At 42.3% G+C, this 15,323-nt stretch overlaps 1 protein-coding gene across 2 annotated transcripts in view; it reads left to right on the forward strand.

The window, feature by feature from the left end:
* Positions 1–1,034: 1,034 nt before the first annotated feature.
* MINDY3 (MINDY lysine 48 deubiquitinase 3) overlaps positions 1,035–15,323 on the forward strand; it is a 36,004-nt gene continuing 21,715 nt past the window's right edge. Inside the window, exons 1-5 of one of the 2 annotated variants that reach the window (XM_079948361.1) lie at positions 1,035–1,242; positions 1,438–1,678; positions 7,790–7,869; positions 8,534–8,591; positions 9,493–9,666. In XM_079948361.1, the coding sequence (XP_079804487.1) occupies positions 1,582–1,678; positions 7,790–7,869; positions 8,534–8,591; positions 9,493–9,666 (409 nt within the window). In that variant the 5' untranslated portion in view covers positions 1,035–1,242; positions 1,438–1,581. Of the gene's footprint in view, positions 1,243–1,304; positions 1,679–7,789; positions 7,870–8,533; positions 8,592–9,492; positions 9,667–15,323 lie in introns of those variants that run through there. The other variant, XM_079948362.1, reaches the window with a different exon arrangement.

Raw genomic sequence — 15,323 nt, forward strand, 5'->3', positions numbered from 1 at the left:
GAATGCTGCGGGTTGCGAACGTGCTTCCCGCATGGATCACGTTTGCAACCTGAGGTATGCAACTTTTAGAAGACATCTGAAGGCAGCCCTGTATAGGGAAGCTTTTTAATTTTTAATGTTTTATTATGTTTTCATATAGGTTGGAAGCAGCCCAAAGTGGCCAGGGAAACTCATTCAGATGGATGGGATATAAATAATAAAAATTGCTCTTGATGCTGATAAATAGGATGTCCCTATTTTTACCTAAGAAATGTTGGAGGGTATGCATTATGTACCACCCACCTGTCAAAAAGTGCTTTGCTCAGCACTTCCTGGGGGGAACTTGGCCCCAAAGCTGATCCACCGGCATTGAACTTGTGCAACGAATTGCTTTTTCTTTCTTTACATTATTGGATCGTAATTGGTATAGTTACAGGTAGGTAGCCGTGTTGGTCTGCCGCAGTTGAAACAAAATTTTAAAAATCCTTCCAGTAGCACCTTAGAGACCAACTAAGTTTGTTATTGGTACGAGCTTTCGTGTGCATTTCGTGCATGCACACGAAAGCTCATACCAATAACAAACTCAGTTGGTCTCTAAGGTGCTACTGGAAGGATTTTTTTTAAAAAAATGTTTCGTAATTGGTATGTTATGGGTTGTTTTGACTTAATATGCTCTTCATCCTCCTTTCTATTCTATTCTGCAATATTTAAAACCTCCAAAACTAAAAAAGAGAAATCCAACCCGCGTGCACGACGACTCTTCCCATTTTTACCTGGACACTCGCGCACAGAGCATTCATACAGGAAGCGAGAGCCGGGCGGGACCCTCCCACTTTGAAACGAACCCTTCTTTGTACCCACCCTATGAATGAGCATCTCGCCCTTCCTCCGGCTCCGCCCGCCCGCCATGGATTGGCCCGCCTACATGCCTGTCGCGCAGCTCAGTCGAATCACAGCCAGCCCTGTTGTTGATTGGCGTGCGGCCGAGCGTGTTTGTGTGCATCCCTTCCCTTCCCCGCCCCGCTTCTGACCGTGTTGTTAACTCCCCGAGTCAGGATGGGCGGGGGAGAAAGTGAGCCCCGCTTCGACGTCTCCGATTCGACGGGGTGCTTGCTTGTCAAGGAGCTGCTCCAATGGGGACTGCCCGTAGTGCCCAACCCCGCCATTCAGTATTACTACTGAGCCCTGAGGAAGAGAGCGGGTGAGGCAGGCGGGCGGGCGCGCGCGCGCAGCAGTAGTGTGGAAGGAAGAGCAGAAAGGCCGGTCAGTATAAGCATCCGCGACGCCGACGGGGGAGTCGGTCCAGGCGGCCCCTCGCGGGGAAGCGCGGCCTCTGAGGGGAAGCCGGGGGAGGGCGGCGCGGCCCTCTGTCGAGGGAGAAGCGCCTCAACGGGCGGCGCTGGGCCTCCGTCTGCCCCCGTCCCCCTTCCTCAGCATCCCCCGCTTCTCCCCCTTCAGGCCCGGCAGCCGCCTCGTGAGGAGCCCGCTTCGCCGCCGCTTCCTCCGCCTCCTGCCCATGTTCAGCGAACGCAGGTTGGCCGCCGCCCCTCCGTCGCCTGTGCCGCCGCTGCCGCCTTTCCGCCGCCGCCGGGAGCCGCCGCCATGGCTGACTTGGGGCAGGAGGTCGTCCACCTGGTGTGGGGCAAGAAGCCCGGCACGCAGGGCCTCGCCGACACCATCTTCTGCCGGTGGGCACAAGGTACGTCCCGGCCTCCTTCCCTCCCCCCCCCTCCCCATCGCTCCCCCTGATCCTCCTTCCCTCTTCCCACCTTCATTCACTTTCAGATTCCCCTTTCACACCCCCTCCCTCCGGATCCTGCACACACGTCTTCTTGCCTTTGGACCCCTGTGCTCTTTCCTTCTCCCCCTTTCCTCGTCAGGCGCTGGTGGGAAGCGTGATGCCGTCGGTAGTGTCTGGCATGACAAGCGCTCCCAGCTGGCGCAGCCTTGAACTGCATCATGGCAGAGAGCTGGGTGGTTTGTGACTTGGGAGAATAAGGGATCTCCACCCTTCTTGCTCTTCTGCCCCCCCTTTTTTGTACAGTAAGTAGTGAGTTGAGATATATTCTCTCCCCTTGATGCATCTTCCTTTGCTTGTTATTCTCCTGTTTTGAAATGGGCAGGAAGGGACCCAAATATAGTGGTGGCACAGTCATCATGATAGCTGTTAAGATGTGTCATTTGCCTCCCCACCCCCACCCTATCTATGTATGAGCTGGGGATATATTTTGCACCATCAGGTTGGCAAACCCTTTCTCTTTGTCTGTAAAAATCTTTGGTATATTTACTGTTGGGAAAGGGTGTATTTGCCACCCAGGTAGGCCCGGGTGATATATCACCCATGACCGGTATGAGGAGCAGACCGTGATGTCTGTTTCACTCAGCGGTATATCGCTGGTGAAACCGCCTCTGCTCCTGAGTCCCTCTTCTAGCAGTGTCTGCTGGAGAGAGTCAAGAGTTCCTATATCTCTGACTGAAACCGCCATCCCACTCTGCCCTCATACGATAGAGGGGGAGAAACAAGCTGTATCCGTGAGGCACCAATACAGTTTGTTTCTCCCTCTGCATCTTTAAACTGCTCAACTGAGTGTACAACTGCCCTTGCCTCAGTCAAGCAGTTAAAGGAGCCCCCAACCCAGCACTGGCTTCTGCAAGCGTGGTGGGGGCTCTGTGAAACTGCTCATACTTTTTGATTTGTTATACTTTGAAATACTTTTTGATTTGTTAGCAAGGCTTTCTTCTGAGTACTGCATGGACTTGGGATGTGATATCCTTTTAGTATAATTTCACATTTATAGTCTAGACTGCTGTGGAATATGTAGAAAAAGGTTTCAACATTTCCTCCTCTCTAAGCTTGACTTTGGCTTACTCTATGCATATAATGATGCACATTGATTGCATTGATAAAAAAACACTGCTATCAATAGCTTGTCCATGAATAATGAATATAAAAACCTTACAAGTTATTCTCTTCTTTCTGTTTTGCTTTGGGGGATTTTTTTTGTAACCTAAAAGTTGATGTACTGTGATCTTGGTAGAAAGAAATTATGGATTGTGTCCATACTACTGATTCCCAAGAGGTTAATAAAAGCTTTGAATTGCTTATTACAGCACTGGCAATAGAAACAATGAAGTGCAAATATTTATCCAATAACAATTACTGTGTTTGGGCATGGCACCGAAAGCTCCCTTTAAAAAACAGCATTTAGAAATCATCCATGTAATCTTTCTAGAAAGTTAATATGGTCCTCATTTTAATTTCTCCATATTTTTCATTTGACAATATTTTATAATGTCCTTTTAGAAGTGCCATCCTGTAATTGGAAATTGCTAAATTTTGTGGACACCACAAGATGATTCAGCCCTATAGCCCATTTAAAATAGCTGCTGGTGCGACCTACCCAGTATATGCTCATGTAGCACTGATAAGTTAAATGGAAATGTAAACATGTTAAATGAATTAATTGGGCAGTAACATGTCTTTGCAGTATACATCGTCTCCACCATTCCAAATGTTGTACCCAGATAACTAACTCCTTGGTAGTTCTAAAAAAAAAGGCACCTCCTAAAGTTATTGTTTCTGGGTTGACAATATCTTAGCCCAGGCTTCCTCATCCTCGGCCCTCCAGATGTTTTTGGCCTACAACTCCCATGACCCCTAGCTAGCAGGACCAGGGGCCAGGGATGATGGGAATTGTAGTCTCAAAACATCTGGAGGATCGAGGTTGAGGAAGCCAGTCTTAGCCCATTCCATCACTTCCATCAACTTGAATCTCAGATGCATGGCAAACCACTCTAATGAAATAATTTGTTTTGCAAAGAAGGTAACTGAGGGAAGAGAACAAGAACAATTAGTTGGAAGTTTGGCTTCTTGCAGCAGAATGCTGCTGCTAATTGCTCTCCTCAGTGCAGTTCTGGCCATAGTTGATGTTTCATCACCAATAAAATATGCATTTGTGGTTATGACCATGGTCAAAATGTGTTGGTGTTATAGAAATGCTCCTGTTTGCTTCCAGTGGCCTACTTCATACATCACATTAAAAATAGATTGTGGTTCAATGTGAATGAGCAGTGAGGTGGTATATGTTGCTCATAGGTTCCTAAGGTGGTCCTCCTTCAATCTTCCTGCTGCACCACAAACAAAACAAGCCAAAATTTGACTTGTCATATTGTTCAAACCTGGGCTTGTGGTTTGTTCTTCTCAAGCCACACCACGAGGGTTAAACCAAGAACAAACCTTGATTTCTGTTCATAGTTGGTTTGAAAGAAACAAGCAATGAGCCTGGGTTCAGATAACAGGCCAGAGTCTGGCTTGTTTTGTCTGTGGAGCAATAGGAGCAGGAGCAGGAGAAGAACACCACAGGAACTTTGAGCAGTGTGCAGTAGCACTACAGCCTGTTTAAACTATGGCTTAATGTGATATGCATTCTAGACCAATGTGATTTCATAGAATCATAGAGTTGGAAGAGACCACAAGGGCCATCGAGTCCAACCCCCTGCCAAGCAGGAAACACCATCAGAGCACTCCTGACATATGGTTGTCAAGCCTCTGCTTAAAGACCTCCAAAGAAGGAGACTCCACCACACTCCTTGGCAGCAAATTCCACTGTCGAACAGCTCTTACTGTCAGGAAGTTCTTCCGAATGTTTAGGTGGAATCTTCTTTCTTGTAGTTTGGAACCATTGCTCCGTGTCCGCTTCTCTGGAGCAGCAGAAAACAACCTTTCTCCCTCCTCTATGTGACATCCTTTTATATATTTGAACATGGCTATCATATCACCCCTTAACCTCCTCTTCTCCAGGCTAAACATGCCCAGCTCCCTTAGCCGTTCCTCATAAGGCATCGTTTCCAGGCCTTTGACCATTTTGGTTGCCCTCCTCTGGACACGTTCCAGTTTGTCAGTGTCCTTCTTGAACTGTGGTGCCCAGAACTGGACACAGTACTCCAGGTGAGGTCTGACCAGAGCAGAATACAGTGGCACTATTACTTCCCTTGATCTAGATGCTATACTCCTATTGATGCAGCCCAGAATTGCATTGGCTTTTTTAGCTGCCGCGTCACACTGTTGGCTCATGTCAAGTTTGTGGTCAACCAAGACTCCTAGATCCTTTTCACATGTCCTTTATTTTTCTACAACTGTTCTCCTTTGTGTGTTGGCTGCTGAAACAATAATCACGCATTATGTTGTCCCCTCTTGGGAACGGCTATTTTCCTTTTATTTCCTGTTTTACATTCAGGTAGGTAGCCGTGTTGGTCTGATGCAGTCGAAATAAATTTTTTTAAAAAATTAATGTCCAGTAGGCACCTTAGATAGCAACTAATTTTCTTCTGGGTATAAGCTTTTGTGTGCATGCATACTTCTTCAGATACCAGATATCTGAAGAAGCGTGCATGCACACGAAAGCTTTTAAAATTTATTTTCCTGTTTTACATAGAGAGGAATGTTATAAACGGGTATTGCATTGATTGCATTTCTCTGTGTGTGTTCATGCTCAGTTAACATTTTGGAGCTTATATGTGCTTGTAACTATGTTACTTGTTATTGTTAAGCTATTATCTTAGGTTCTGTAGTTTGGCTGCTGCTGTCAGTGCTTTTATATTAAAGTCTGTTTGATTGAGGGACCTGGCAGCTGGATATGTTGATAAGAAAGGGAAGGGCAAGTAGTATGTTCTGGCAGTTGTCTGTTTTAAGGAGCTAATCAATGAATTTGTTTTCATGAGCAGATTAGGGTTATGTTAGGGCTCCATGTTGCCTTCAGATAAATACTGGCAACAGTGGACAGGAAATCTCATGGATGAACAATCCTAAATCTCTGAAATGTGTTGACCAAAAAAAAGGGATGAATCATAAAGTTGTCTTGGCCTTCTCTTTTTTTCTTCTTTTTAAAAAAAGGTTCACCTTGACTGGCAGTATTTCAGGCTATTAAATTAGTAATTACTGGCTGTACTGAAATAATTTGGTCAGAAGTGCAAGCTTGTTTGGTTATAATTTAAAATATTTGTGCCTATAATTGAAGGATCAATAAGAAAGAAACGTGTTGAAGAAATCCTAGCTAAGTAATTAATTTGAAGAAGAATTTTGTTTTTGCAAAGGTTGGATAAAAAACATTTCGATCACCCCCCTTGTCCTTTTGTGTACATAATAAATCACATTCTTGTGTACTCACTCATGTAGACAGTGTGTGAACTTGAGTGGCTGGGGGTATAGTCAGCTGCAATTTCTGTGTTTGCACAGGATGGAAAAATTGTTTTGTGATATATGAGAAAGTTGTGTGACCTGCTAGAAGATTTCTGGTAAGACAGGATAAACACCTCTGTCACAAATACAGTATACGCTGCAGTGTCTGTTAAATAGATGACTGTTGCCATCTGTTCTGTTGACTTGGTTAATATATTTTATTCTTCACTTCCTTCTCCCCTAAGTTGGATTTTTCTGGTTTTGGTTCTATTGCAGCTTTTTCCTGCCCCCTTTCACCCCAGCAACTCGCTTGGACTGGAATAGAAGCTTGCATTGAGCTCAGCAGCAACTCTAAAATTGTTATATGATAGGACAGCAAAACAAGGCCAGGTTTTCTGACTTGACAATAACTGTAGCTTATATTAACACTGTAAAGAAAACCTGGCCTTGCTTTGCTGTCCTATCATATACCGTAACAATTTTAGAGTTGCTGCTGAGCTCAATGCAAGTTTGTTCTAACATCGTATTGTGGCTATAATCTTCAGTACTCACATTCAAAATATTCCCCCTAAATACGCTTTTTAAAAAGTTCATAGAGTCCTTGGAATTACATGCAAGTCTTGCTTTTCATGTTGACCTGCTACAGAGTACTTGTTTACCATTTCCTACAGTATCCTTGTAAATGTTTGTGTCTTGTAAAAATACCCCCTTCACCCATTATATTGAAATGGCAGATGAAACTTGTATCCATTGTTTTCGGTTTGTTTCATGGTTCCATTTAGCTACTGGAAAAGCTAAGCAAAAGCGACATATTTGTACACTCTGTTCACTCCAATACACTGCTCTAGATTGAATATGACCTAGAAAGTGCATGGAGTTCAATACAAAATTGAGCAAAACTGCAGAGCACAGTTTTTGTGTGTGGCTGGAATGTATCATTGGGGAGTTAGGATATTTGTGTTCAGATGGAATTTATTATTAGTTGAACCCAGTCGAAGGTAGTCATTTGATGAGACCATGACTGTGTCCTCTCCCCCGCCCCCACCCCGCCCCCGGTATGTGGACATTACCATGTAGGTTTCCACTCCCCCACCCCCAGTCATTTATTTATACTTTGTCCCCTGGACTTTTTCTTAAAACATTAAGAAAAAGATTTATTTTACAATGTTGGAACCTGCTTAGGTTCTGGTTTAAGAAGAAATGTAGTGATATATATGTATATACGTATATGTGCATATAAATTGTATATATATTGATACGATAAAGGTATGCCCGTCATTGCAGCACTTGTATTGGAATGAGGATTTGATGGCCTTTGCCAAGCCAGACTGAATAACATTTGCACATTTCTAACAGAAGCTAGGATAAGTAAGGATATGAACACTAAGAAATGATAATTACCTACTACCACTCTGAAAATGAGGCTGGGGTTGATGTAGCTTCTTGAGAACATCAGTACAATGAATTGATACCGTTAAAAGAACTGAGTAGGGTTGTTTGAGTTTTGTTAGGCAGAGACAGAATATTGAAAGTAGAACTTAGTAGTTTGACTCTGATAAGGAGTAAGTATGAAAGACTGTGGACATTTTTCTTTGGAAACAACTAACCCATTATTTTGGTTCCTCCTATTAGGGTTTGTATTTAGTGAATCAGAATCAACTGCATTAGAACAATTTGAAGGAGGCCCTTGCGCTGTGATTGCACCCATTCAGGTAATACTATAGAAGCTTGTTGAAACTATGTAAATTTGAAACATACCTATTTTTGCCTTCTGCTTATGTGAAAACCTTCGGCTTATGTGAAAACCTAAAGTAAACGCAACGACAAATATATATTGGTTGGGTTTACTTTAAGTGATTATTCTCTGTTGAAGTAGTACAGATTGAACACTACCAGTGCTGCTGTTTGGAGCCACTGTTGTCTGCAGCATTAATATAATACATAAAATCAACATGTCTGCTTAAATCAGTTGCAGATATAGAACTGAGAACTAACCTGTTCTGTGAGTTTCTGCAGCACTTAACTCTTGATAAAGTTCATTTTATGTTTTAGGTAGGGGCAGATATCTAGTCCTCTAAATTGGCCATCAAATGCTTCAAACATTTGTAAGATTCAGAGAGAATGATATAATTGCATGAGAAAATTTATCATGCTGTTATAGTAAAGCAATTTCTAATCCCGTAGCTATGTAAATAATTTAGTGATAGTGAGCAAAAAAGTAAATTGTACCTTTGCATAGGGAAAAAGGCCTTCTGTAACTAGGAATGTATTTAATTTTTTTAAAAGAAGTTAAACTGATATTGAAAATGGAACACTTTGCACCACTGAAGAACAAATCATACATATCTGATATGTCAATGTTATCTTTAATATAAGGCATTCCTTCTGAAGAAGCTTTTTACTTGTGAGAAATCTACCTGGAGACAATGTCAAGGTAACCACAAACCTACCTCCACATGAGGGTTTTGATATAGTACTTGCCAGCAAATTACACAGTGCTAAGCTAAATTATAGTTCACTATTATTCATGAGCTATTAGCAATATGCTTCTGCAGTAATTTGATGTTACAATTAGTGTACAAATGCATTATTTGATGATGATTTTGAAATAGAGGATATAGAATTCAGCATTACAAAATTTAAGGGGGGCTCAAGAAAGTCCAAATCCTGCAAATGGAATTGTCATGTAAATTAGGCAAGTGGCAGAAATGTCACTGTATATTCTTTATTCTTACTATACAGTTTATCTTACTGTTTCTGCTGAACTTGTTTCTCTTATTTTAGGGCTGGAGAAGGTGGACTTATCCTCATTGATCATTGTATTCAATTGGGATAAGTGGAGGCACTTGGAACTCTGATGAATAAAGAACCGTTGCCCATTACTCTTGATTTTCTAAGGCTTAGTAGAAATTAATTGTGTGTATGTTTAGTTTCCCCCCTAGAAAAAACAGTGAACTGGAATCTGCCAAAGTTGTCAAATTATAAATGCAAAGAAAAACTGGTTCTTAAGGTTGAACTCAATTGTATTGTGATCATAACATGAATTGTAAACAGATCTTTTCTGCTCCGCATCATGCCTCCCTTGTTCCATTTTCGTACTTTTATCCTCCTGTCCCTGCTGAATTAAGTAGAAAAATTGGACTGGTAGATTAGGTGTCTAGGTAGCCTCAAGATATAGATTTGACCTGGAAACCACCAGTTGCCAATCCTTCTCCTAGCCTGCCTTAAAGCTGCCAGGGTTTAAGGAAAACCCTGAGTAGTATGAACATTGCCAGATGTTTTGCATGCAAGTTCACTGTCAAAATTTGTGTTTGTTCTGACTTTGAATATTTCAGAGGAAGAGCAGAAGAATCTCCTCTGTCATACCTTAAGTGATATTTTGGAACTGGCTTCCTCTGATAATTCAGAATCATACTGTTTGGTAACATGGCGAAGAGGAAGGACTGCTGAAGAAACTGCTAGTATTTCTGAGAGTTCTGCTGAGTCAAGCCACCAAGAGGACCAGCCTTGTAAGATATGCCTTGTGTAATATGATTCTGAACACTGCTTTGGTTTTGTTAACAAGCTTTATTTTGTTTTTAAGAATGCTTTTTATTGTATACCAGATCTCTTATCCTGGCACTAGTTGTTCTTCAGTTTCAAAAATTAAGCTCAATAAGTGCCATTGATCTAAGGCAGGGCAGGCTAACCTGTGCAGCACCCCCTCTCCTGAAGTCACTGAACTTGATTCCCATCATTCCTGATAATTGGCCATGTTGGCTCAGACTGATGGGAGTTGTAGTTCAACAACATCTGAGGAGTCACAGGTTAGCCACCCCTGATCTAAGGACATTGACAAACACTCAAGCCTAGTGTTGCATCCCATTTTATGGTGCTAGGCAACCCTTAGCTATTGAATATTAGGTTTATAATATTTGGATTACATAAACACATTTTGACTTAATAAAATGGTGCCCCTAATGAATCAGGCAGCAGACTGTATAGCAATATTTTTCTGATACAATAATTTAGAAATGCTGTAGGTGTGAGGCATAATATTGAAGAGGCATTCCTCTATCTGCTTCATGTGACATGTGCATAACTTAAGAATTTCAGAAGTATTTATATGCAAATTTTCATCAGTTTAATATATTAAGCGTAAGATTGATTGACTGATCAATTGTCAGTTCTATTAAATATATATTTAATTGAAGAGGACCAATGTGAGTGATTTGGAAATGACTTTTCACTGTTAAATTTATCTTACTACCCTTGTGTGTTCCATAGTTACTTTGGGTTATTTTAACACATTTGTTTAGTTTCCACCTGCAGTCAATTTAATATGATATCATTAGGTCATTCACAATGGGCAGTCACTAGAGGAGAGTTGCTATGACGAGAAATAATTTAAAGACTCTTGCATGTGATTAGTGTTCTGATATTCTTGTGAAAACATTTTCTCTAAGTAAGTAAATTTATTCATACGTGGGTCATAAGAATAAAAGGAGAAATTGAACCTCCCCCCTCACATAAATACACTTTGTCATCATGTTATTGCAGTTCAAAATATTCTTATTTAAAAAGCTACTTTAAAAAAGAGAATGCTGGAAAACCACTATAATTCTATGACATTCTGAAAAGTCCTATTATGGGTACCTTTTAGTAAAAGAGAACACCACATTCCTATCACTGGTATCTGCTTCTGCATAATTGTGTGACATTTGCCAGCATTTACCATTTAGTTTCAGCAGCTCGTGAGTTGTACTTTTCTATTCTTTCCTGATTTAATTGCAACAGAATGGGCACATATTTAATAAATATTGGTAACACAAGTATTCAGTATCCATTATCAGGTTCTAAGTACATGCGAAGAGTCTGGCTTTTAAAACCAACAAGCAAACCCACACTTATTCAATACAGGGAACTTTTGGTGACATCTCACATTGCACAGGTGGGCATCTGCTCACATAGTGGGACTTGCTCTTGCTCCTTACATTAGGGCTGGGTGATACATCAACATATCGTCCAAAACCAGTTTGATCATTGTTTCATAATATTTGAGCTGGCAATGTATCATGAATCAAAATCTGTGTAAGGGCTAGCCAATAACTGGTTTTCAACATTGCAATAACTCACCAGTTAAACACTGCAATGTTATCACCAGCTAAACCTCACAATATCATCAGCTAAATACTGCAGTGTCATCACTAGTTAAACATTGGAATCATCCACAATGTCTGAAATAAGGGTAGAACTATACAGAGGCAAACAGGACAATGTCCAAGCAACTGCTACTACTAAAGAGGTCTAAAACGGATAAATGACAATATTATCAATCATCACACACTCAGTTTCATCAGCAGGCAAGTCAAAACGCATCGCAACAGGGACTTTTGCTACTGCTGCCACCTCCCATCCTTGCAGGCCGCCACCACTATTGCCATTGCCTCCCATCGCTGCTGCAAGTCCTCACAGTCTGCCGCCACTACTGCAGTCACTCACTCTCACTGCTGCAAGGCCTCACAGGCCACCACAGTTTGTGCCACCACCGCGAGGCCTTGCAGGCTGCCGCTGCTACAGCTGCCCCCTCCCTTTGCCACCACAAGGCCTCGCAAGTTGCCACTGATTGTGGTGCCACCACGAGGCCTTGCAGGTTGTCACCACTACTGCCAACATGTACCATGGTCATGGCAAGCTGTTTCTGCCACTGCTGCTTCTGCCACTTAGTAGGCTGTCTGGCAGTCCCAGATTATTTCTATTCACTATGATACATCACCGTACTTTGGATTGTACTGAATACCACCATTTGGTAAGGTAAAGGTACCCCTGCCCATACGGGCCAGTCGTGTCCGACTCTAGGGTTGTGCGCCCATCTCACTTAAGAGGCCGGGGGCCAGCGCTGTCCGGAGACACTTCCGGGTCACGTGGCCAGCGTGACGAAGCTGCTCTGGTGAGCCAGCACCAGCGCAGCACACGGAAACGCCGTTGTACCTTCCCGCTATAAAGCGGTACCTATTTATCTACTTGCACTTAGGGGTGCTTTCGAACTGTTAGGTGGCCATTTGGTAGCTAAGCCCAAAACCAAAAGTCTCATTTGGATGCATTTTGGCTTGTCTGCTGCTGAAAGTGACCACGAAGTGATTGATAATATCATTTATCAGTTTTAGACCCTTAAGTAGTAGCAGTTGCCAGGACATTGTCCTGTATGCCTCTATGTACTTCCTTCATTTTTCAGATATGTAATGCTACACCATAGCTTAGCATTATGTGAATGAGTTTGGCCTCCCACTCTGCTCACATGCTGCTTTTCCACTCTAGCAAAGCTGACAAGAAGAACTTTGGAAGCCTTCTCTTCCAGTTTTGATAAGCCACAGCTTACTATGTCAGAACACCAGCAGACGGTACTCAGTTTTGACTTTGGGTAGTGGAAACCCACTTCAAATCTTAGGAAAGTTCCAGTGTCTCACCAGTAGGTGTGATGGGACATCCCCTTCTGCTCTGGAGGGTCTCCCAACCTTCTGGAGTTATTTGGGGGGGCACACAGGGACTGCAAGGGGCAGGATAAGACAGAAAAGACCTCTTGGAATAAGGATACAAGTAATATCCAGTACTGAATAACTAGCATTTATTCAATAGTCTTACAAAACTGGAGCAATAAGAAAACATAATGCCCTATTGTGATTGTAGCTCCCTTCAGATGTCCTGCATGAAAGGCAGGGATGAGGAGGCATGCAGCTTTGGGGTTGGGGACAAAGTGTGGCCCCACTTCCCCTTCAAGTTGTGGAGCCCTGTATACATAGACAGACATCCAACAGCCACTCTTCCACACACAGACACACACACACACTGATGGTTGTCATTTTTAAGATTTAGCCTGGTATTCTTTCTCACACTGCTGTCTCTGTCATACAGTGAATTAAATTTGAGGGAGGGATTTGACTTGAGTTCCTGGTTGCACAAAGTGACTGTAAAATACAGTGTAGAAATTGGCCTTGAGTTCATAAAATGGGATGTAATATTGAAACTTGCTATACAGAATACTTTCTGCTAGTTTGTAAGGAAAATAAACACCTGTAACTTTCTGCTTCCTCTCCTTCCTCTCTACACTAACACCAGATCACCTGCCTGCATTTTGCCCGTCAGGCATGTTTTTCGTATTTGACTTTTACTCAAATTTCATTTTCCTCAATGCATACCAATTTTGAAGCTACAACTTCTTGTAGGAAGAAAGGCATGTATATTTAGGCATATATGCAAAGTACCACAAAAAGTGTTCCTCATAAGGCCTTTTCAGTTCCCCTTTCTGGTGGCAGCCTCCCAAAGGGCCAAGGGGTGCTGCTGGAAGGGAAAACTGGGAGTTTTTACCTTCCCATTCACATGCTTCTCTGCATACATACTGGAGTCTTCTGTGGCTGAAAAACTATGACCCAGGGCAATATCTTTATATAAATTTAAATATAAAGAACAGATATGGAAAAAAACTGTTAGCTGAAAAGTCAGCGACTTTCCCTTGTTTGTCTACACACTTCTGATGAAACTAAACTATAACAGATTCTTATTCTAGTAACCACAGAGCCCTAATACATTTTATGGAGTGTGTTGTTTGCTGCAAAAAAACAACCCCTTGGAACTTTAGTAAATCATGTTTTTTGTACAGATACTTTATACAGTGGTGCCTCGCAAGACGAAAAGAATCCGTTCCGCAATTCTCTTCGTCTAGCGGTTTTTTCGTCTTGCGAAGCAAGCCCATTGACGGATTAGCGCGTTTAGCGGCTTTTAGCGGCTTATCGGATAAGCGGCTTAGCGGATAAGCGGCTTAGCGGATAAGCGGCTTAGCGGCTTAGAAAGGGGGGGGAGGGGAAAAAACCGCAGGAACTCGCAAGACATTTTCGTCTTGCGAAGCAAGCCCATAGGGAATTCGTTTTGCGAAGCACCTCCAAAACGGAAAACTCTTTCGTCTAGTGAGTTTTCCATCTTGTGAGGCATTCGTCTTGCGGGGCACCACTGTATTAAAGCTTCCCATTTCCCATTTTATACTTCCTTAAATAATGAATCAGGCAACTTAATTCACACCTTCCTGTTTTATACAGGACTTTTTCTCTCAACAGTACTTGTGTTCCTCTAATCATAGTCCATCTCTTGACATACTGTTCTTACCATTCCATTCAGTTCAACAGGGTCAGTGAAATTGGCAACAGTAACTGGTCCACAGATTGCCAATGCAAAGTCTACTTGTTTCATCTGCTTTATGTTGTGCACAACTATGATTTGTTTGCCATTCATTGACTGTAATAGTGCTAATTCACAGGTTCAGAAATACCTTTATATCATAAGTCCCTCAGGTTGTGGTGTTCATAATTTAATTGGTTTTATTGGATGTGATTGGTGCAATAATTAATTGGTGCACCAATAATTAATTGGTGCACCAATTAATTTTAGAATACTTTTCACTGAGGCAGGGGTTCCCAAACAGTGATCTGCAGACCACTGGTGGTCCCTGAGCTTCATTCAGGTGGTCCAAAGCATGTCTGTAAAAGTACAATTAAAATCAGATCATTAAGCACAGCACATTATAAATTGCAACAGCAGGCGGAAAAAATAATTAAATGGTCTGCCAAGATTCTCTGCAACATTCAAGTGTTCCATGAGGAAGGGAAAGTTTGGGAACCACTGTAGTAAGGCTGCTAGTCTGATTTTGAGGGCTTGTCATTCTTGTCATGTAATAAGAATTGCAGAAGCTGCCGCTATCACCTTTTCCTTAAGACCCCATATTAACAGTGATACAGATAACATTAGTTTCTGCACTAGTTTTCCTAGATGTTGAGTTTTATATTACAATCATACCTCATATTATGGCCGCTTCAGGTTACGTGTTTTCGGGTTGCGGACTGCGGGAAACCCGGAAGTACCAGATCAGTTTACTTCCGGGTTTTGCCCCTTGCGCGTGCGCAAAAGCGCTAAATCACGCTTCACGCATGTGCAGAAGCGCCAAATCACACCTGCGCAGACACGGCACTTCAGGATGCAAAAGCTGCAGGTTGTGGATGTGCCTCTGTCATGGATTATGTTCGCAACCCAAGGTTCCACTGTATATTATATTCTGTCTCACGTCACTCAAAGCAACATATATGTGGTTCCCATGCAGGTATGATGTTATGCTGAGCCCATTTCACTAATACTTGGTAAC

Source organism: Podarcis cretensis, assembly GCF_951804945.1.
Source record: "Podarcis cretensis genome assembly, chromosome: 12".
Taxonomy (NCBI): domain Eukaryota; kingdom Metazoa; phylum Chordata; class Lepidosauria; order Squamata; family Lacertidae; genus Podarcis; species Podarcis cretensis.